Source organism: Eucyclogobius newberryi, unplaced genomic scaffold, assembly GCF_026437365.1.
Source record: "Eucyclogobius newberryi isolate DKJ021-1_F unplaced genomic scaffold, fEucNew1.0.hap1 SCAF_19, whole genome shotgun sequence".
Taxonomy (NCBI): Eukaryota; Metazoa; Chordata; class Actinopteri; order Gobiiformes; family Gobiidae; genus Eucyclogobius; species Eucyclogobius newberryi.
Window position 1 is genome coordinate 14,829,384 of NW_027315823.1, and position 22,565 is coordinate 14,851,948.

General features: G+C 38.3%; 2 protein-coding genes across 3 annotated transcripts; both read left to right on the forward strand.

Annotated features, from left to right (window-relative positions):
• Nucleotides 1-62: 62 nt before the first annotated feature.
• Nucleotides 63-17,211, forward strand: LOC140365405 (E3 ubiquitin-protein ligase Itchy-like). 2 transcript variants are annotated; one of them, XM_072451814.1, is made up of 24 exons: nucleotides 63-189; nucleotides 2,551-2,611; nucleotides 2,703-2,844; nucleotides 3,165-3,289; nucleotides 3,443-3,574; nucleotides 4,396-4,435; nucleotides 4,518-4,696; nucleotides 5,255-5,483; nucleotides 7,589-7,684; nucleotides 7,798-7,972; nucleotides 8,042-8,114; nucleotides 8,196-8,280; nucleotides 8,370-8,498; nucleotides 8,582-8,654; nucleotides 8,732-8,803; nucleotides 8,880-8,968; nucleotides 9,142-9,301; nucleotides 10,360-10,493; nucleotides 11,983-12,123; nucleotides 13,035-13,155; nucleotides 13,293-13,397; nucleotides 14,301-14,397; nucleotides 14,496-14,568; nucleotides 15,159-17,211. In XM_072451814.1, exons 2-24 carry the CDS (start codon nucleotides 2,587-2,589, stop codon nucleotides 15,256-15,258), a joined length of 2,595 nt encoding a protein of 864 aa, XP_072307915.1. In that variant the 5' UTR covers nucleotides 63-189; nucleotides 2,551-2,586; the 3' UTR covers nucleotides 15,259-17,211. The 2 variants fall into 2 exon arrangements, with proteins under 2 accessions (XP_072307915.1, XP_072307916.1); XM_072451815.1 differs by having other exon boundaries at nucleotides 8,048-8,114.
• Nucleotides 17,212-17,559: 348 nt separating this feature from the next.
• On the forward strand, nucleotides 17,560-19,555 carry pxmp4 (peroxisomal membrane protein 4). Its single transcript, XM_072452830.1, has 4 exons — nucleotides 17,560-17,738; nucleotides 17,919-17,981; nucleotides 18,070-18,268; nucleotides 19,039-19,555. Exons 1-4 carry the CDS (start codon nucleotides 17,626-17,628, stop codon nucleotides 19,300-19,302), a joined length of 639 nt encoding a protein of 212 aa, XP_072308931.1. The 5' UTR covers nucleotides 17,560-17,625; the 3' UTR covers nucleotides 19,303-19,555.
• Nucleotides 19,556-22,565: the final 3,010 nt, after the last annotated feature.

The window sequence follows — 22,565 nt, forward strand, 5'->3', positions numbered from 1 at the left end:
AACATAATATTTCCCTCAAAACTATTTTATTGTGAAAGATACTAGCCGGAAATGCCAGTCTTGCGCTCGCTCTGTGGCGGAAGTAGCAGCAGATCTGGTGACAGCGGCAGCTACTACCTGTCAACAACATGCTCAACTATCTTCACAACCCTGACGTCCAGCCTTAAACTTTGCCCGCCGATCGACCAGGTATGGCCGTATGCGCACCTACGTATGACGATCACAATACCGATCCCGAGGTATGACTCTGGAATCCGGATTAGCAGTTAGCAGCAGTTAGCACCATTCCGTCGCCCGATAACGTTACATGATTAGCTTAGCCTCGCCGATAAACCTTTGAGTCCCAAGTTAGTGCGTGCTGACGTGACGTTGCTTATCTATTTCCAGAGTTACGTAATGTAGCGCGATGATAAATATTTGTAATGTTACAGATCAGATACTTTCATGTCTCGTTGTGTCTACAGGCGTCACTGATCTGTCCCGAGGTATAACAAAACATCCCTAAGTAACTCATCAATACTTAATAGCTTTAGATTTTCACTAATGGCTTTATGTCTTATTTTACAGTTTGTGGATTACAGATTTAAACATTACTATAAAAGTGTTGGAGAGTTTGATAATGATAATAAAGAAAATCATGAGAGCTAACGTTGGAATTAAAATATAAACGTTGCCCACCACAGTGCCCTTCCACCTAGGTCTTTCTGTAATAAAAATACCTTGACTCTAAAATAGATTGTTAATAATATAGTGTTGTTGGTGTCAAACAGCAGTGACATTACTAGGCCAATGCAGGGATTGTATGTTATGGCATAGGCTCTGTGGCTTATAATAGCCTTGGCCTATAATGGTCTTTTACAAGTTTTGACTCTGTAATGAGTTTCACATAATCGTATCTTCCTGCGTTGCACCAATAAAATTTCCCCATGTGGGACAATAAAGGATTATCTTATCTTATCTTATAAGGTTATAGTTTTCTATCATCACAGCAGGACTGGCCAGTGTGACAAAAAATAATCAAGGTTTTCTTGCGTTGATCAATCAGGATTGTCTTTTCAATTTTCTTTTGTCATAAAATGGCTTTCAGTAATAATTTCCTGTACATAAACAAGACAGGCAATTAATCATTATCATTTTACACACTCAGACCCAAATCTAATTTCTTCTTCCAAAGTCGGAACTCTGCTCCAAACCACATGCTTTTACTGACAGAGGATTGGCTGTAGATCTCTGGATTAAAAAGACCCACGCTGATCGTTTAAGATTAGACTGAATCTGGGCCTTGATTCAAGTTTGATTAATTGCACAGCCCTAATTGAACTCATTTTGTGGTATGGTCACATTTAGCACTTCTAAACACTCAAAGACAAATGGTAAAATGATAATAAAAAAGATTAATCTTAATAATTGTCATCCTAGTGTTTTACTAGAAGCACAAATTATTGGTGATTTAAAGAATGCTTTAGTTTGCTTCTTCCTGAACTGACCTAATTGGCTACAGTATCTGAAGCGGTAATATGAGAAGGAAAAGCAGCATGCATTATTTCAATACAGGCCTTTTTCACACGTATTTAATATGGACCCAATTGTAAATGATTGAGGGTGAATGAACGTGTACATTCACCCTGTGACGAGCTGGCCCCTGTCCAGGGTGCACCAGTCACTGGGATAGGCTCCGGCGACCCCTAATGCAAACAAGCAGGAGAAAATGAATGAATCTTTTAAAGTATTTTGCATTGTATAATGTATATTAACGAAAAACGACCCGGTGGAAAATTAGCACTTGCTAGACACTCTTGCATCAGCTGCAAGCCTTGTTTTGTAACAATACAAGCTCAGCACAACCTAGGTTTAAACATGAAGACATAGGCCTTTCACAATAAAAAAAAATAAATACAAATAAAATAAATGTATAATGAAACACAAAACACCAAAAGGAGGATAATTCCACTCAACCCTGTTCTAAATGTACAATATTGTTAAAACATCAGCTGCAGTAAATAGTAACCTTAGGAACCTTCTTGGGTAACATTTCAGAACCTCGAGTTTCTCCAAGTTAGACAATCCAACATGGCTGCTTCCTGCGAGTGGATGAAGTTTAACATCCAACAGTTAAAATATTGATAGTTCTTGTACTATTTTACCTTTAGTTCCTCTTACTGTCTCTCCGCTGTCTGTGAACCTGTTCCTGCTAATATCAGCTAAAATCCACAAAAGCAAAAAATTCACTCGGACAACTCTTTAAAAACTGTGAATGTAATGACACTGCTATTAATTAACTTAATTGGATCTGCATTTTGGCTGATTTGAGCACTTTCCTGGTTTGTATTACTTGTTTTGAGTCGTTCCTGTACATAAACTGTAATCCACTGGTCATTGTTTTTCTGAAATGACACTGGAACACAGCAACTAAGAGAAAAAGTTTCTCCAAGGTTCACATTCTGAGCTCTGAGGACAAATGGAACGCAGCATAAGAAGACGTATAGCCAGTTGCCTAATTACTCTTTCGTAGGTTAAACCATGTGTTGTTGTTTCACCCCTTGTGTACAGGTAGTTTCTGTGACAGTGCAGTGTTATGGAGGAACCATGAAGGCTCAATTACAAGTCACAGGTAAAAGATGTGCCAAAAGTGGATTGTTATTGTATTTGGTTCTTTTTGTCTCATGTATTGAAGTATTTCACTGTGACCTCGGTTTTTCTAGTGATTTCGGCTAGATTAAAGGAAAACAAAAAGAACTGGTTTGGTCCCAGTCCATATGTTGAAGTAACAGTGGACGGGCAGTCGAAGAGGACAGAGAAGTGCACTAACACACATGCTCCTAAATGGAAGCAGTCATTGACAGTGTAAGTGCAAATCTATACGTTTTTTCAAATGTATTCCAATGTTTTATTCTAGTATTCTAGTCATATCTACTGCATGCTCTACATCCTTCTAATCCACCTGTAGACATATTTTACAGTACAAATAATCTTCACGTCAAAACAATCTTAATTTAGATTTCATGAGTTGGTTCAAAAGCATAATTACACACACATTACAGTGATAATAGTTACCGTATAGAATAATAACCCTGCTACAGCTTGCTTTGCCTCCCGTCTCCCCCTCTTGCTCTCCTCTCATACTTTTGTGCCTCAAAATTGTAATAATTTTCCATTTTCTGCAGAATCGTGTCCCCTGTCAGCAAACTAACGTTTCGTGTTTGGAGCCATCAAACTCTAAAGTCAGACATCCTTTTGGGGACGACTTCGCTTCTTATCAACGAGGCACTGAAAGCGAATGACCTGAAACGTGAGTTCACACTATTAATAATAAGTCATGTTTATATTTTCATGAGTTGAGTCAAGTTTTATAATCTAGTATGTTGGGCTATACGCTTATGGTTTGAATTGTGTTTTAAATGGTTATTAAAACTGCGGCCATGTTCGGTCTTTGTGCTTCCAGTGTGTGAGGTGGTGCAGACACTTCCGCTGAGCTCAGACAGAGATGTTCAGGAGGCGGTGGGCGACCTGTGCGTGTGCCTGGACGGGCTGCAGGTGGACGCGGACACACTCACCAACGCGGAGAGACAGCCAGGTCTGAAGATACGCACACCGTTCTGTTCAGCCTCTAATATATACAGTTAGCAGTGAGTCCTTGTGGAGGGCGTGGTCTAGAGCGGGTGAAAACTCTGCTAATTCAAGGGGAAATGCCACTTTTACTCTCTTTTATGACGTTTCCTGGTGGATTATGCATGTTTTTAGCACAATTAATACAAGTTGAGTTACAATAGCGTCTTGATGGTAGTTGTAAACATAGCATGACCTCGGAAATGTAAACTTGTGATGTCAAAATACAGCAAGCGGTAGCATTTAGCCCGCAGATACCGTTAGCAGTCTTGGATATTTATACAAACTTGCACTGTTGGATCACTTTATTCTTCTCCATGGTTTAATTTTTGAATTTGGCACAATATATCTCCTCACGTCCCCATTTGCTCTTGTAGTTGTTGAACAGTGGGAGATAAAGCAGCTCTTCTACATTAAAATTAATGGATTGCCCCCACCACTGAGGTCTGTTAGTTATGGGAGTCCTTTTACAGATTTTTTTTCTTTTAATATTCCATTTACATCACATAAATAACTATGTTTGTGCTCGCCAAATATCTGTTATTGCAGTTTCTGTTCCAGGTTTGGCCGAAACATCCTTCTTTCATTCTTTAAAAATAAATATTAGTGCTATTGGTGCTCATCAGTTTAAAATATATTTGGATGCTTCCTAACTAAAGAAATTTATTGTATTGTTGGCATGTAACACGTCAATCACCCTTTTTTTCAAATAATATTGTCTTTATAAAAATTTTTATTATGGTGCCAACTATAATATATTAACTTGTCAACCCTTTCTCATCATGGCAGCCTCTGTTTTAAATGGAAACGCTAACCAAAATGGAAACAGGTATCCCATCTTGTTGTACATCCTTTATATTTATTAGACTTTTATCTGCTTCGAAGCAACATAACATTGCTCTCGTCTTCAGGTCGAGCCGAGACTCCTCTCCGTCCAGCGGGTCAGATGAATGGGTGATTGTCCCCAAAAGTAGCACCGTAAACGGCTCTCGTTCCCCGTCCCGCTCTCCAACGACCGCCGGTGGCCTGCGACCTTCAAGACCAGCACGGACATCTGCTCCTTCCTCATCCCGACCTGCAGCCTCGCCATGTAGGACGACAACAGACTCGCATTAGCCAAACCCAATGCATTACATGAAGAGACGGTGAACCAGTCTGGGGGACCAGAGCCAGTTTAAATGTGGCAGTAGTTATGACCTGCCTAACCTTGACCTAATTTAACTCATATCTTAACTTTAAATCATGTTGTTGATCTAAAAATAAAGGATTCACGCCATCGAGACCTCATTTTTGTCCTCATCAGAGAGACGGTCTCCATGGATTGAGTGTGTATACAGTCTCCATTTTAGTCCCCACAATGTGATGAATACTCGCACACACAGTCCTCTACCCTATTTGTTCTTGTTTTAGGTGTTGTCGTGAGCAATTTCCACATTTCTTGTACAGAATTATTTTAGAGACATGTTTATTTCTGGTTAATATGTATAAGCAGCTTCATTTATAATGTCTAAATGCCTGACACTTCCCTGACCCGTCTGGCTGACTCATAGTCTCAAGAAAATGCAATGCACTTCACTTTCATTGCCGACATTGTATTTACCTCCAAAGATCTGTTGTTTTAATGTCTTGCATACATCATGTTTTGCAGCCTCCTCCAGCAGTTCCTCCCCCAGTGAGTTGAGTGAAGCCCCAGTGACTGACGGCTCGTCGCAGGCCTCGGATCAGCATGATGAGGCTGGTGCTGGAGCTGCCTCTTCACAGCCCACAGCCGCTAACCCCAAACCGGGGCCCTCTACTGCACCCCCCTCTGCTGCGGCCCCCTCCGGCTCCACCGCCCCCAGAGTTGCCCCTGTCAACAACGGGCCTTTGCCGCCAGGGTAAGCAGTGGTCTCTGTCATACCAGTCTGAAGCTAGAGGAAAAATACCAAATTTGTTTTAAGTGAAAGAAGTAAAAAAGGCACATGTAGTGATTTTTTAGGAGGAAGGAATTGAACTTGTTTCTGGCACAAAAAAGGGTGTAAAGTGTAATCACTCTGTGAAATGTCTCCCCTTTTACGGGTAATTGTATGATCCATTGACGTTTTGTTCTGTACTTTAACCTCAACAAGACATTTCCAGACGTATTTTAGCCCATGAAAATATTTTCTGAATATATTATAGAGATACGCCACAAAAATGCCAATATATCATAATTTTTTTCAATATCACCCAGACCAAATTCACATTGTTTGCCCGCTGGCACAGCTTTAGAACCGCTTTTCCAGACAAAGGTGAAGCAGGTTCGATCTCCTTTGCAAAGCCAATCAGCTCTCGTTCCAAAGCCTCATATATAAAGACCAGTGGCGGCTGGTGGTGCAAAATATAGGGGGGGGGCTATTTGACATGACCATGTTTTTGTTTTGAATATTTAAATTGAATATTTAACATTGACTGTATGGATACATATTTTGAATCCACATTTATACCTGAATTAATGAAGTAAACATACTTTATTTCCACTTTTGTTAATGATAATACAATGACTTAGAGGCAGATGCCATTTGTGAGAAAATACATTTTACATAAAATTACATTTTACACTTAATGATACTGATAAAATATCAGATTGAAAAGAGCAAATCTAAAATCTCAGTGATACTGTCACTTATAGTGCATAGTAGACATTACTACATTAGGAGGAAATAAAAACACAAACTTTGTTTGTTGTTGGTGTTTCATAAAACAGCTTCTAAGTGGTATTAGTTACTTTGAAATACATGTGTAACATTTTACATGTTTATATTTAATCATCACAGCCATTATTGCTGTATGGAAAGTTGTCATTTATAGCTTTCTATCTTATGCAATTAATAAACTAAAAAACCCACACCCTTTGGTGTATATGTTGTCATGGTAACGAAGCACGGAGTTTGACAGATCACATGTCTCGGCTCGGAACAATATGAAATCAGCCGCTTTAACTTTAACACGAATAAAGCCAACAAACAGTTGAGCAGCTCATTCTGAGTCGTTTTGGACGTACCTTTTGTACACAGACGTCTGTAGATTTAGTTTTAAGACGTAAACACGGAAAACACGGCGTGTGTGGCACTTCCGCGTAGGCGTGCGCACATGTCTCTAGCGTAAAAAGCGTAGCTCCATGGCGTAACTTCTACGTTCAAAAGTCGCTATTTTCCTATGGCAAAAGCCATAGTGATGTAGTCACTTTTGATTGTGATTTGATTGGCTAAAAATCCCCATTGCTTTTCTATGAGGCTCTGGGGCACTTTTAAAACCGCCCCACGGCTGCGTAGAAAAGTGACGCAGGCTGTGCCACGCAGAGGACCGCGCGGTGCGCAAACAAAGTATAAATCTATATCTATTTATAGATATATATATGGATATATATTATTATTTTACACATTTACACAAATAAGAATTTAAGATATTTCTGAATAAATTATATTGTTTTTAGACACAAAAAATTTGACCAGCCGCTGCTGATAAAGACGCACATGGCTCTTTCTAACCAGTTTGCAATTGATACATGTTTTCTTTTTTATTGAGAATAACACAGCCTGTAGTGGTATGACTTTTGACACAATATTCTGCTTTTACAGTACACTTTTTTGGTGAAAAACAGAATTTATTAATTTATGTGAATAAAGCTGGGTAATGCAGCTTTAACAGTGAGATGCTTTGGTGGCTTATTGATGTAGTTAGTTTTTATGCATAATATTTGGATAAAAGGTATATTGTGTGACAGGCATTTGACAAAAAATGCTTATGTGCATCCAACCATTTGACATACTTTAGTCCATGTGTTCCAATTTGAATTCAGTTCTACTCCAGCCTCGTAAAACGTTTTATTGTGCTGGGGAAATTGGCAGCTGTTACTTTGCCTCTAGAATGAAAATGGTCTTAATTTGAAAATAACAGTGACAATTATAGAGTGGTATTTACTTGATTAAACTTGTTCACTCCATTTGGATGCTCTCCACAGGTGGGAGCAGAGAGTGGATCAAAATGGCCGCGTGTACTACGTGGATCACATAGAGAAAAGGACCACATGGGACAGACCGGAGTCTCTGCCTTCAGGGTACAAAGCATTACTTTAATTACATTTGCTCCTTCATTGTTAGACTTGTGGCTGGTCAATTCAATTACACGAGTGTCATCAAGTGTAATCATCGTGTCCATTTGTGCCTGCAGGTGGGAGCGCAGAGTTGACCCGATGGGGAGGGTGTATTTTGTGGACCATATCACTCGCACAACCACGTGGCAGAGACCCACGGTGGAGTCGGTCAGGAACTATGAGGAGTGGCAGCATCAGCGCAGCCAACTGCAGGGAGCCATGCAGCAGTTCAACCAGAGGTTCATCTACGGGGTAACTCAGGAGTGTTGTGAAACATAACGTCTTTTCTTTCTAACATTAACCATTTATTTTTCTATTTAGTTCCAGGACCAGATTGCAGCGGCAGCTAACAAGCAAGAGTTTGATCCCCTTGGACCTCTACCACACGGCTGGGGTAACTATGAACAAATACTTGTATTTACAGTAAAAAACATGCTTCTGGAAATGTTGCTGATTGGTAACATTTGTGTTTCAGAAAAGCGAACTGACTCGAATGGTAGAGTGTATTTTGTTCATCACCCAACTCGGTCAACACAATGGGAGGATCCCAGGACTCAAGGGTGAGTATCAACGCTCTTACATTTCTAGAAATGAAGCAGTGTGGGTGCAGCTTAGTCTTATGTCCACTGTGTGGCGCTGTTGTGTTCAGGCTCCTGAATGACAAGCCTTTGCCAGAGGGATGGGAGATGAGGTTCACTGTTGAAGGGATTCCTTACTTTGTCGACCACAATCGACGGACCACCACCTACATAGACCCCCGCACTGGAAAATCATCACTGTGGGTCATCAATTTTATTACATGTATTTGTAAAAAATAGAATTGCAGAAGCAATCATTATTATTTACCATCTTTTTTAACAGAGAAAATGGACCACAGATAACTTATGTCAGGGATTTTAAAGCCAAAGTGCAATATTTCAGGTTCTGGTGTCAGGTATGTGCCCCTGTAGTTGATCATTAACTACTTTTCTAATAAATTAAACTAAAGCAATATTTGTCTTTTCTCCACAGCAATTATCAATGCCGCAGCATATAAAGATCACTGTAACCCGTAAAACATTGTTTGAGGATTCATTTCAACAGGTAAAATACATGGAAGAAAGCATTTTTAACCAATAAAACTTTGAAATTGCTCTATTGAAACTGTTTTGTTTTAAAGATTATGAGCTTCCACCCTCAAGACTTGAGGCGGAGGCTGTGGATCATTTTCCCGGGAGAAGAGGGTTTGGACTATGGGGGAGTGGCCAGGTAAGATTTATACAGTATTTAATAATTACATGTTGCAGTTATTTATGACTCATAAGGTGTGTTCAAGTGCCATTTGAAACCACCCAGACCTGAATCCTTTTTTTTTTTTATCGCTAAATGAGCTCTCAAAACCAGAAATGCAACTTTCTCTAAGTGCGATGTTTGTTTTCCAGGGAATGGTTCTTTTTGCTCTCTCACGAGGTTCTAAACCCCATGTACTGCTTATTTGAGTACGCTGGCAAGGACAACTACTGCTTACAGATAAACCCCGCCTCCTACATCAACCCAGATCACCTCAAGTACTTCAAGTTCATCGGGCGCTTTATTGCTATGGTAACAGCATTTTCCAAGTCAGTTCTGTGGAAAAGCTCACAGTAATAATGCAGTTTCTTCTAGGCATTTTCGAGCAACGCCCAATTAATGATATATACTTTTGAATTGATTCGCTTTAATTAGCCCCGCCCACTTTTATGTTAAGATAATAGATTCTGTTCAAAGTTCACATTTAATTACACATTTAAATAATGAAATAGACCTATGAACTGACAAACTACTAAAAGGCTCAGATTTACTGTATTTCAGGGCATTTTGTACAGATCTAAACTATAGTTATCAGTTTTTTTCATGCAGAATTAGACATGATATTTTGTTGTTTGTAAAGAAAATTATGTCTCTTCAATAAATGCACTAATTGCAAGACAAGCAGGTGGCACACCCTCTACCAGAAATGTTACATAGTTCATATTTTAAATTGTGCAAGGTGCTGTAAACAAAGGGCTTAATGATGTATAATCTCCTCTTTGTTTTCTACTTGAATGTAATGTTTGAGACTTCTCACCTTCCAGGCAGGATCTGGTTAGAGCTATTTCATAATCCAACTTACAAATTATGAAACTGTATTTATTTATTTTAATTGAAAATATAACATTTTAGTGAAATTCGGTCACTCACCGATAAACTAACACTCAATAAACTAAAAAGAAAAAACAATTACCGTATTTTCCGGAGTATAAGTTGTACCAGCCAAAAAATGCATAATAGAGAAGAAAAAAAACATATATAAGTTGCACTGGAGTGTGAAATGCGGTTGCAAGTGTGAGTATATAAGTATAAGTCCGGCCAAAACTATGAAAAAGGTGCAACTTTATTCCGGAAAATACGGTAAACCTGATTTAACACGTTTGTGTTGAAATAATACTGGTGTTTATTTTATTCCTATCAATAATGGAGGACATACTAGAATGTTCTTTTGTCACATAATGTTTTTAAAGTTTGGAAAACCTGCAGTGATGTTCAAGAGGTAATTTCATGAAGTTGGTTGTCTTGTTAAATGTGTTTTGTACTATTTTCCACCACACCCTCGTACTTATCGCGTCTTGTGTGTGTCCTAGGCCTTATTTCACAGTAAATTCATCGACACCGGTTTCTCTCTGCCTTTCTACAAACGTATCCTGAACAAACCTCTGGGGCTCAATGACCTGGAGTCCATCGATCCAGAGTTTTACAATTCACTCATCTGGGTCAAGTAAGTCTTTTGTGCCATCATTTTGTGGGAAATATTGGACTTTGTGTCAACTTGGTCTATTTTCCAACATTGAAACGCTTAACATGGCTGCAGTACTGGGTTTCCTTTACATATACATTTGTGACTGACCGTGGATAAACAAGTTACAAGTCTACCCGGAGACATTTTGAGTTATTCAGATTCTGAAAGTGTGAATTCAAAGCTATACAATGATGTCTCACTCATGCACATCTGATAATATTTGAGTAAGTTGTGGTCATTTGAATGTATACAACTCTCAAACCCATTCACTGAGAAAACGGCCTCTAAAGATTCTCACCGGAGTGAGCCCAGAGTCACAGGGGGGCTCATTTGCATCTCATTGAGATAAGCCCTCCCCCCTGTCGCACTGACACCACCTCCCCCTACAGCTGTCACTGAAGACTCAAGAGGAGTGTTGTTATTGATGGTAACTGGACTTGAATCAGAATTAGAAGTTACTATATTGAAATGGAAATACTTTGATGCTATTCAGGGCCTTTTATAATCCAAGAATCAGAATCGGAATCGGAATAGGGTTTATTGCCATTTGTCGATAAACAGAATTCACAGGTGATTCAGTGCAACACAAACAGCTAAACATTGAACACTGAGCACTAAACGGCATGATATGTACATAATGAAATATAAAAGGTGTCTGGTCCGGTGCCGAGGCACGAGGCTAAAGTGACATCACGAAACCACCTTAAAACACAGCGTTAAAGCAATACTTTAGAGTAAAAATACCTCAGTTCCATTGCAATGCAGTCCAGGGAATGTAAGCTCTGGAGACAGTCTGGAGAATTGAATAATGTCTCTGAGAGGAGTCCATGAGAGGAGTACACGGAGAGCACGCAGCTGTAGCTATGTGGTTCGCAGCTGATTGGTGGAAAAAGATCAACATGCGCTGGCTAGAAAAAGGTGACGCCCCCGAGGAGCCCTGGAAAACGACCCGAAAACTACACATTTTTAACAGCTTAATGTATACGTTTAAGACAACCAATAGTGTTATCTGAAGCACACAGGGGCTTATTCATAACTTCAACTAGCACATTCTGCAAAAACGAAAATTACACATTTGAAAAAAAAAATTTATTTTGGCTTTATCTCAGTTTTGTCCGGGCCGACTTGTGGCGTTTTTTCCCGTGGTCGATCACATTTAGTTTTCTGTGCTATGGCGTAACGTGAAAAATGTTGCAAAACATTTGAATTTGCAAATGATTTCCCCGGAAGCCCCGCCCCCGGCTTTGCGCATGGTTAACTCTGCCGTTTATGATTGCAAATTGTTACGAAACAGTCAAATTGTACTCATGTGTATTTATTTTCATGTACAAATTCAAGTCGACGGTTACAAATTCAAACGTCTTAGCGCAATGTTACTATAGTTATACATATATTACACAGTTACATCTGCTTGAGTCTTACTTTCTGATGGAAAAACTAACTGTTTTTCACTCACTTTGTCCACTAGGGATAACAACATCGAGGAGTGCGGTCTGGAGATGTTCTTTTCCGTGGATAAAGAGATTTTGGGGGAAATCACAACTCACGAGCTCAAACCGGACGGAGGGAACATCCTCGTGACGGAGGAAAACAAGGAGGAATACATCAGGTACTATTCTCTGTGATATGTCTACATGTTCATACCTTTCTTTAGCAGTTTCCTCATTGCCACCAGTTAAGTCGACTCAGTGTGAACGCGTCAGCCGTATTCTCTTTTTCTTAGTACTTAGTTTCTATGTACGGTGGTCAGCTGATGCCTCTCATGGTGTGGGGTGAATCATGAACACGTGAACACATCATGCACTTATGTAATTCTCAAATAAGTCGTTCTCACATGTCGGCGCTTTCCCTGGAGCGATTCAGTGTCATTCTATTTCCTTCACTTTTGGATCAGTCCCGTTCACGCACTCTCATTATTATGTCACTTTTGCTCATGACGGTCTATTCTCTTTTTGCTCGACGCCTGTTGTCATGGAAATAAGTACAGCGCGGCTCACGGTCTGGTGTTTATGGTGAATAATGAGCAAAAGTGACATAATAATGAGCGTGTGCATGATGTGTTCAAATAACCCGTGTGGGACCTCTGCAAGGCTTTGGTCTATATTTTTCATCTATGTCTTTTAAGAGTTGTTAAAAAAGTGACTTCTTTGTTAGTAAATTCTAATACAATTTAAGAAAGAATGAATGATCCACACCTAAAGTAAATTCTAATACAGCGTAGGAAAGTATGAATGATCCACACCTAAAGTAAATTCTAATACAGCGTAAGAAAGTATTAATGCGAATACTAAGTGAATGCCCTTTTGATGGATAAATTATTGTATTTAAATGATAAAATAAGTGTAAAAAATGCATGCATAAAGCTATAATATTTTGTAACTAATTCCACATTATTCCTGTAAGATATTATTGATGATGATACCGAGCATTCCATATAATGTCTAAACTCGGGGCATAAAAGCTCGCACACACATAGACATTATACCTCATGCCTTTCTTGTGCTCTTATTATGTTTACAGATTAGTGGCAGAGTGGAGATTATCCCGGGGTGTGGAGGAACAAACACAGGCATTTTTTGAGGGCTTCAATGAAGTCTTGCCTCAACAATATCTGCAGTATTTCGATGCCAAGGAGTTAGAGGTAAAACAAACTAACCTCTTTTCCTTAATCTTTATAGCTCTGGCTACGGTTGGTTGCCTCTGTGAGCCTTTAAATGCACGTGGAATGTTCTGGTATAAACATGCTTTACTTTTATAGCCTCTTTTTCTCGTCTGTAGGTGATGTTGTGTGGTATGCAGGAGATCGACCTGATGGACTGGCAGAGACACACCATCTACAGGCATTACACTAGAAATAGCAAGCAGATCATGTGGTTCTGGCAAGTGAGTGCAACACCCGTAAAACATATACAGTTTTGTTAAGTTAATCTGAAATACCCAAAGAGAAAGTAGGTATTTAAAACAGTCCAACTCGTTCCTAGCTCTCACAAATTGAGCACATTGTTAATATTCACGTGCATGAATCTTCTGGTGCGTTGCTTTTTGTCAGACCGGCTGCCATCGCACAGTCTCAGCATTCGCCTCTTTATTCCGGTTTTGCAATTTATAAAATACTTAAACATATGATTTAGATGTAGGGATGTCACAATATCAAATTTTATTGTTGTGATTATTGTGAGAAAAACTGATTAAGAGTGAAACAGTGAACACCCACCTCTACTTTTAAATATGCCTGTATTTCTATTTAAATATATGATTTTAGGCAAGGCAAGGCAAGTTTATTTGTAGAGCACATTTAATACACAAGGCAATTTGTGTTTTTTCAAGTGCTTCACACAACAGGAAAAATGCATTAAAATCACAAAGACATTACATTAAATTACATTAAACAATTAAATTATTATTTTACTATGAAGCGATTGTAATTGAATACCATTTTGTATTGTAACTTAGTTTAGTTTATTTCTTCGGTCATTAGGCAGAGCCAAAATGACAAACATAACAGACTGAAAGGGTTTTTGCCAAAGTTTAACGCTTATTTTGCCTAACCCTTTTAACATAAATTATGACATGCAAGATGGCAGCAAATCAGCTCATTTATGATTTATAGCTACAATGGTGTTAGGAACGCATTTTAAAAGAACACGGACAGTTTTTGCTATAGCACAACACTAACCACATTTATATACTTAAGAATTTTAAAATGTATTAATGTACGTTTCTAATATGTTTGGCATTCAGTGTAAGAACCTATTCTAAAGTCAAACCTGTGTTTTTTTTTTACAGTTTGTAAAGGAAATGGACAATGAGAAAAGGATGAGGCTTCTGCAGTTTGTCACAGGAACCTGCCGCCTCCCGGTCGGTGGATTTGCTGACCTCATGGGTGTGTAGGCCTCAAGCACTCACTTATTAAATCACTTTTACTCATCGAATGCATTTACAACTTTACAGCCTACGCTTATTGTTTTGTTTTGTCTATAGGGAGCAACGGACCACAAAAGTTCTGCATTGAAAAAGTGGGCAAAGAGAACTGGCTTCCACGAAGTCACACATGGTACGTTCACAGATCTACCTTTGTGTCTGAGAGGGAGTATCAGCACAACCCTTTGAGTCATTTCTGATTCACTTTCTTAAACCCTCTCTTTGTTATTTTCTGTTTCTGTATTATTGAACCATGTGAGAAAAATGTATGCATTGGTGTGCTTGTTAGTTTTTTTTTTTTATATATAGTTTATGTAGAGCCATTTAGAATTTCATATCATGTTTTTTTTTTTTTTAAACATTTTTCAAAAGGGAGTGTGTACAGAGCCGCGGCGCGCGGCCGAAGCTGCAAGGCTATTTTGCGCCGCGGCTCTTGAAACTGCTGGGCTATTTGACCGCGGCGGGTTAAGGTTAGGGTTAGCCATGAGGCTATATGGCCGTGCCGCGTCTCCTGAAACAGCTGGGCTATTTGACCGCGCCGCGGCTCTGCAGCCACGGCCTTTTCAAAAAGTGCAATTGTGATATTATACATTTTTCTATACATATCTCTCCATTTTATAATAATCTTTGAAATAGAATAGCCGCGGTGGCCCCTGTAGCTTTACAAACGTGATCAATTTAGTGCTGTAAAGTAACACTGGTGTTTCTATTTTCTCTCTGCAGTTTTAATCGCCTGGACCTGCCTCCGTATAAGAGCTACGAGCAGCTAAAAGAGAAGCTGATGTTCGCTATTGAAGAGACCGAAGGTTTTGGACAGGAATAACACACTAAAGTCAACCAGGACCATTTTTTTTTCCTTTTACATGCCACTTCTGCAGCCTGGACTGGTCTAGGGCTACACGATGATTTTTAAATTGCATTTTACTTCTAAATATTTCTGCTTTTAATGTGTAGAAAAAAGGCCGTCACTTTGAATCACTCATTGACTCCGTGCGCGGTGCACAGTGGCAGAGCTGAGCAGAGATTAGCGCTCTTGCCTCTCTAGAAGGAGATCATGGGTTTGATTCCCAGAGCAACTTCACATGATCTCTCTGGGCGGAGTCTGCATGTTCTCCCCGTGTTACGGCGGGTTCTCTCCGGGTTCCTCCCACCGTCCAAAGACATGTGTTAGGCAGAATTGAATGAATGTGAGAGTAAATGTGTGTCTATGTCTCTGTTAACCTTGCGACGAGCTGGCCTGTCCAGGGTGTGCCCCGCCTGAGGCTCCAGTCACCCCCGACCCCCAACGGGAACAGAAAAAATAGAAAATGAATGACTCATGCGAGATTTAAACTAGATACTTCTTTGTACTTGCCCAGTCACGTCTGCTGTCTTCAGTTTCGAAAAGGTTTCATCCTGTGTTTCTTTGCTTTAGAAATGTCTTAAACTGCCTCCAAAGGGCCTATGCACTGTACGTCATTTTAGTTTCGAGGGAAATCATTGCATTCAGATTCATGGCATATCGAATGGGTGTTTGGTTTTATTTTGTTCTAGTGTAATTAATGTCAATGGACTAGCAAGAAGTCGTGTTGCATCTAATCAATGTAATGTGAACTCACTTTGACTTTTTAATTATAATTTTCTTTTTTCAGACTAGTTTGCACATGTGTGAGCTGTGAGCGTTGGCTTGTTTTTAAAAGAGGTTGTATTTTTATGTGCAATAGTTTTTATAGAAAACACTTTTGCCAATTCTGAGCCATTCAAGGTTCGTCCGATCATTTTCTAAAACTTGTGTAGAGTTTGCTAATGATTTATTTCTGCATAGAATTTATGCAAATTTTGGGTTGTTGTTTAGGGTGAAATGACTTGCTTTTTGTCCATTGTAACAACATCTATTTTAAATACACTTATTGAGCTTTTACCAATGAAGCGGGGCAAATCCCTCTGAATGGTAGCTCCATATCAAGTTGTTGACCAATAAGGAGATTGTGAGATCTTGCTGTTAACTGTGACAAATGATAAAACTTGTAAATATTATATAGACCAAAGTATAAAAGATGCAGTATGTCCAGTGAGGGCCATTAAATTTAGAGGACAGAAAATCTAAAATTTTACTAACTGGGCCCTAGTTTTATAGGGTAGTAGTACCTTATGTGTATGTTTGGTGATCATTACTTGTTATCAGGCAGAAACTATTACCAAAGGGTAGTTACAAATGGTTATCTCACTAACTGCATATTTGGGTAACACTTTAGAATAAGGCATAGATACAAAGCATTTGTAAATGTTTGTTAATCATAACCTATTCTCAAAATTAAACTAATCATTAAAACATTTTTCATATTTACTAATCATGTACAAAAATTAACTGATCAATAACTATAAAGCATATCTACAAAGCATTCATGAATGTTTAGTTTATTTTTGGTAATTGATTAGTTATACATTACTAATCATTAACATTAACTAGCCCTAACACTAACATTAACCTTAATCTTAATCCTAGTAAATAATTAATAAATGATTTGTTTGTTTGTAAATATTTATAAATGCTTTGTATCTATACCTTATTCTAACGTGATACCCATATTTGATTTAGAATTATCTATAATTATCACAAGGCTAGAATCTTTTTCAAATAAAAAGTCTCATAAACATTAAAGTAATTACTATAATGTTGGGTGTTTATTATTTAAGGCTTTGCTGATAAAACTACATGTTGAGCTTCATATAATCATTTCACATGAATATTGTGTGCTTGACAACAAACTGGAATAATCTGCCTTGGATTAATAAACTCATAATTGTTTCATTGTCCCTGTCTGGATTTTTATTTGTCTTTTTTTTAACATATAAATGATTTGATATCTGTATGAAAATAAGAACAAAAACAAAATAATAACTACTCCACATGTTTGGCAATATAATATTAGCCCTGTTATGGCATTGTGTTTTTTTTTATTTTATTTTTATTTTTATTTTTATTTTATTCTATTTATTCTATTTATTCTATTTATTCTATTTATTCTATTTATTCTATTTATTCTATGTATTCTATTTATTCTCAGTTCCAGCAGCGCCACCTTACCATGCACCTTGACCTTACCTCGCAGACGGAACCGTACACTTCAACAACAACACGGAGGCATTTCTCTGTTGCACACTGGGCTGTGCAACGATTATTTGTGTCCCTCTAAGCCCGTCACATATCATGGCAGGCTCGGAGATGTTTCAAACTGCTCTTTTTACGATCAATAACTTTCTTCAACAAGAACAGCACAAAGCAGCTCTAGCGGTTATAAAAGGCTTCAGAAATGGCGCTGTGTGAGTAAAACTTTGATTTTATTTGCAGATGTGTAGCTCATGTATTATGCATTTTTGAACGTCTGCAATGGATGTGCCACCTTGATGTTATTAATAATTAAGCGTGCAGTAAAGTGGTAATACGTCGTAATCCACTAATTCTTGTCTTGGAAATGTACTTGATGTTGTCTTATTTTTCAGGTACGGGGCTAAAATCAGGGCACCACACGCTTTGGTTATGACGTTCCTGTTCAGAAATGGCAGGTAAAAGTGCATCTAGTCACACCTTTACCCCACTTACCCAATTACCCTTGACACAATTTCTAATCATGCCTTTTTAATGTGATTGCAGTTTGAAGGACAAGCTCAAAGCCATTTTAAAGGCCACGTACACCCACTCTAGAAACTTGGCGTACTTTGTGTTCACGTACAAAGGGCTGAGAGCTCTGCAGGAGAAGATGCAGGGGAAGAGCCTTCAGTCACATGCTTTTCTTGCAGCCTGTGTTGGAGGGTGGCTGGTGTTTGGAGACAATAATAACATCAATAGTCAGGTACAAAATAAATGGACGACTTACTCCATCTTTATGATGTATAGCACTATAAAACAGTTTGTTGTTAATAAATTACCTTTTCTATTTAATATTTTGCGTATGTGGGCTTTTAAATCAACATTTCCCCCTATGTGCAAATGTCTCACCCAAGTCCACGCTCCAAACCACATGCTTTTACTGACAGAGGATTGGCTGAGGACTGGTCTAAGCTATTTATTTAGCTTAGGAATTCCATTTTACATGATTAAGATAAGATAAGAGATAAGATATTCCTTTATTGTCCCACATGGGGAAATTTCATTGGTGCAACGCAGGTAGATACAGAGGTAGATACAGAAGAACAGATCACTTATAGGAAGTCTGAAAAACACTTTCAGTAGAAGATCTCCTATAAATAAAAACTCCCATAGACAAATAATTAAATAAATACATCAATACCATTGCATGTGATCATGACAGTAATTGCACATGAATATATGTCACGACGGCACATAGATTGCACATGAATTCCAACAGCAATTGCACATATGACGAAATTGCACATCAGTATTAGGTTATTAGGTTAAAATTTCCATTTTAAGTTTACAGAAATGATCCATGGATTTCAGAGTAATTAAAATGTAGCTCTGTTGCCAATAGCAATTAGCAATTCAATTATTTTCAAAACCCAAGTCGGAGAACTATCATCTATAAACAGGAAGCTGAATAAGCCGTTTTTTTAACAACATCCTTGGAATACTGTTGTTTCTAATCTGTTCTTTCCTCTTCAGATCAACATGTACCTGTTGTCCCGTATCCTGTTTGCGTTGTCCCGTCTGGCGGTGGAGAAGGGAGTTATACCCCAGCCCAAACGTGACCCTTTCCCCCTGTTTGCCACTCTGGTGTGGGGCATCGTCCTGTGGCTGTTTGAGTATTACCCACACACCCTCCAGCCCTCACTGCAGTCATCCATGGACTACCTCTACCACGACAGCAACACGTGGCACGACATCTCAGACTTTTTAGTTTTTAATAAACCCAGGACAACTTCTTAGGTAAAACAAAAATTAATGTGTTTCCCCCTTATGGACCAGCGACCTTCAGCACTGGCAGTGAGGTTTTCTGCCTTGACTAATACTGTAGCTAATTATTATTACTATATTTAAATTATTTGCTACGTACATTTGATTTGTTATTGTCGGCTCAAGCCAAATGGTCTGTCTATAACATCTTTCAGTGCAATGTAATTATAGTGTTGATTTTTAATGATGAGTGAAAACTAAAATAATTCCATAATCTTGTGTCAGATCACTTTTTTATTAAACATTCTACTCAAACCACACACAAAAATAGCTTTGAGGTGTTTTGTGTTAAAAATATTAGTTATTCACTTTGGTTAAGTCATGTGCTTAATCATCACTTTTTGAGTGTAATCCAAATTAATTTGTTTGCAAAAAAAATGTAAACACAGGCAGTGCAGGGCAGAGTGCGGAAAATAAAGGAGAGAATCAAATGCAGTTACTGATTTCTATATTGGGAAATTAACTACTTCAGTAAGAGAAACGCTGTTTGGGGGGACATGTGATTGATTATTTGAGGTTAAAGGCGGTATGGACGATTTTTCTGCGATTTGAGAACGCAGGCGGAAGTGCGCATGTGCACTCCCCCGTGTGGACTGATACAACACACACGTGCGTTTGTTTATTAGCGCAACGGATCACATCGCATTGCTCGTCTCCCGTAGATTTCAGTCTACTTCTGTGTCAGCTCGAACTGTCTTTCTCCGTCTTCATTTTGCCCCGTACACTGAGGGAACTATATTATGATAGATCAATGCAACTAGACACGCGGAAACTTGGGGACGAGCCACACGCGGCTGCAGGTGAGCGGTAGGTGCGTTTTATGATTGATACGTGGCAGGACAAATGATTTATCCACGCCACGAGGAAATATGATAAAAAATTTGCTGAAAAAAATCGTCCATTCCACCTTTAAGTAAGGACAATATCATGCATGAATTCTTTTCCAAAGTACCAAGATTTAGTGCAAGAAATACAAATGTTCAAATAATTTCATATTGTCAACATAAGAAATATTATCCATGAGTTCTGCCCGGTGGTGGAGTGGTTAAAGCGGCAGCACACATGCCTGGCTCCATGTTCAGCCGGCCGCAGTGTCGTGAGTTCGAATCACAGCTCCAATAATTTGCTGCATGTCCTTCCTTCTCTCTCATCCACATTTCACGCTCCGCTGTCCTGTCTAATAAAGCCTACGGGCCAAAACATCCTTTAAATAAGAGTAATGGTGTTTGAATACTAGTCAGAAGTACAATTTCATGAAGAAATTAAATTAAATGAACTACGCTTGAGATAATATGCATATGGAACCCTGCTACTTACGCTTGTTAAAAGTTGAAGACTTAAGCATAAGCATGTGTTATATAATATAGCTATTAGTAATTGCTTTTTCAGTTAAACCAGTTAGACAGTTCAAGTGCTGCATAATCATCTCTATTACATATAATCCTATTCAATTACGGTTGCATTTTGTCTGCTAAAGAAAAGAGAGCAATGCAGACTCTTTGTTGTATTAAAGGTACACCATGTAAAGTTTTTGGTGGCGCTCGTCTCCATGGAGATGTTATTACTTTGCAGTAATGTTGCGCAGTGTGACGCTAAACTTTTGTGTCTTGCATTAAATCCAATACAGGTGTGTTTGGAGGTAAAAATATATTCAAAAACATGCATTCTTATTGTGAGTGGCTCGCCTCTCCACAGAGCTGATCTGTAACGGCCTGGGGGTGGTGTCACCTGCTTGTCACCATGGAGATAGACACAATTAATGCCTTACTCTGGAACATTTCAGGCAAAGCAATAACATCTCCATGGAAACAAGCAGGTAGCCAAACGGGAAAGTGAATTAGTGCAGCTTTAAGAACGTTAAAGAGACAATTCATTGAGAGTATGAATATATTGGACACAAAGCAATATAAAATCCCACAAATTCTGGTTTTCTAGGGTTAGGGTTAGGGTTGAAATGTGACGCAAATAATACAAATCATAGAATAATAACAGAAGTCAAGATACCTCTCTGAAATGCCAAATAGAAAAAGTCGTGAGAGACTGAAGAGGACATATGCAAATTGTAAATTCTCTGTATTTACATGTGATTATTAAAAGTATTTAGACTCTGGGTCATACATCTGATTTTTCAACCATAAAAACATATAAATGAAAAGCCACTGCTGATCTATAGTAAATAAAAATGTCAGGGCTAATCCATTTAAGTCAGTGAATCTGTTTAGATAATTAAGCCGTTTTATTTTCAGTTTACATTTAACAAAATAATAACTATCTACATATGTCTAATACAAAAAAACTGAGAAGAAAAAGTTTTTAACCGGCCGGGTGACGTGGCGTTGATGTGCAAAGGTAAAGTATTGTGCAACTGACGTGTGACTGATTTCACAAAGTTGTCATTCAGATTAAAGGAAATACAATAAATAAGTCAAAATTTGATTAAAATAGAGAAATTCTTCAAAAATAATAAAACATATAGGAATGGGAAAAAAACAAACAGAAATAAGGTCAGCCAGATAAAATACATTTCTTAACATTTAGGTCAATTTTTTTGGTGTGTATATTGAACAAAAGAATCTAATTTTGCTTCTAAAATTGTCCCGATTATAATTTTCTAGTTCTTACAATTATAGTGTCACCTGAATGAAAATATCTATTAAAACCTCATAATCGTTTCATCCCTAGTATGTACTAAATAGTATGTGTTTGGTACCAGAATGTTAAACAGGCCAATGCAAGATACCAACACTGTCACAGCCAATGTGTTTATTATACAATATTTAGCATTTTGTTCTGCAGACTGTAACTTTATAAACAAGACAGTGACAGGTTGTTACAGATGGACCTTTTACATGTTACTTTTAATCCTCAGAAATGTTCGACACCCTTGTCACATTCCTGTCATAATACCACGACGAGAGCTTAATGGCTTACGCAACTTTGCTGTTTTCACTTACACGCTCCTAAATTGTTGCCAGTTTCCGACACCCACGCTCTTTCTAGGTAAAAGTTAATTGTGGACGTGGTGTACCAAGCCCACGGCAATACAGTAAGGATGTCTAAGGATGTCTACTTTTATACTTTACCAATTTTAATGTCAAACAATTGATTGAATGTGATGGATCGTACTTGAGATTTGTGAGTTTGGACATGCCAGATCAGTTAAGTCATTCCTTTCCAGATGTACAAATAAATGCTTCAAAAAAAAATAAAAAAATACACACAATCTGTTCCCAGTC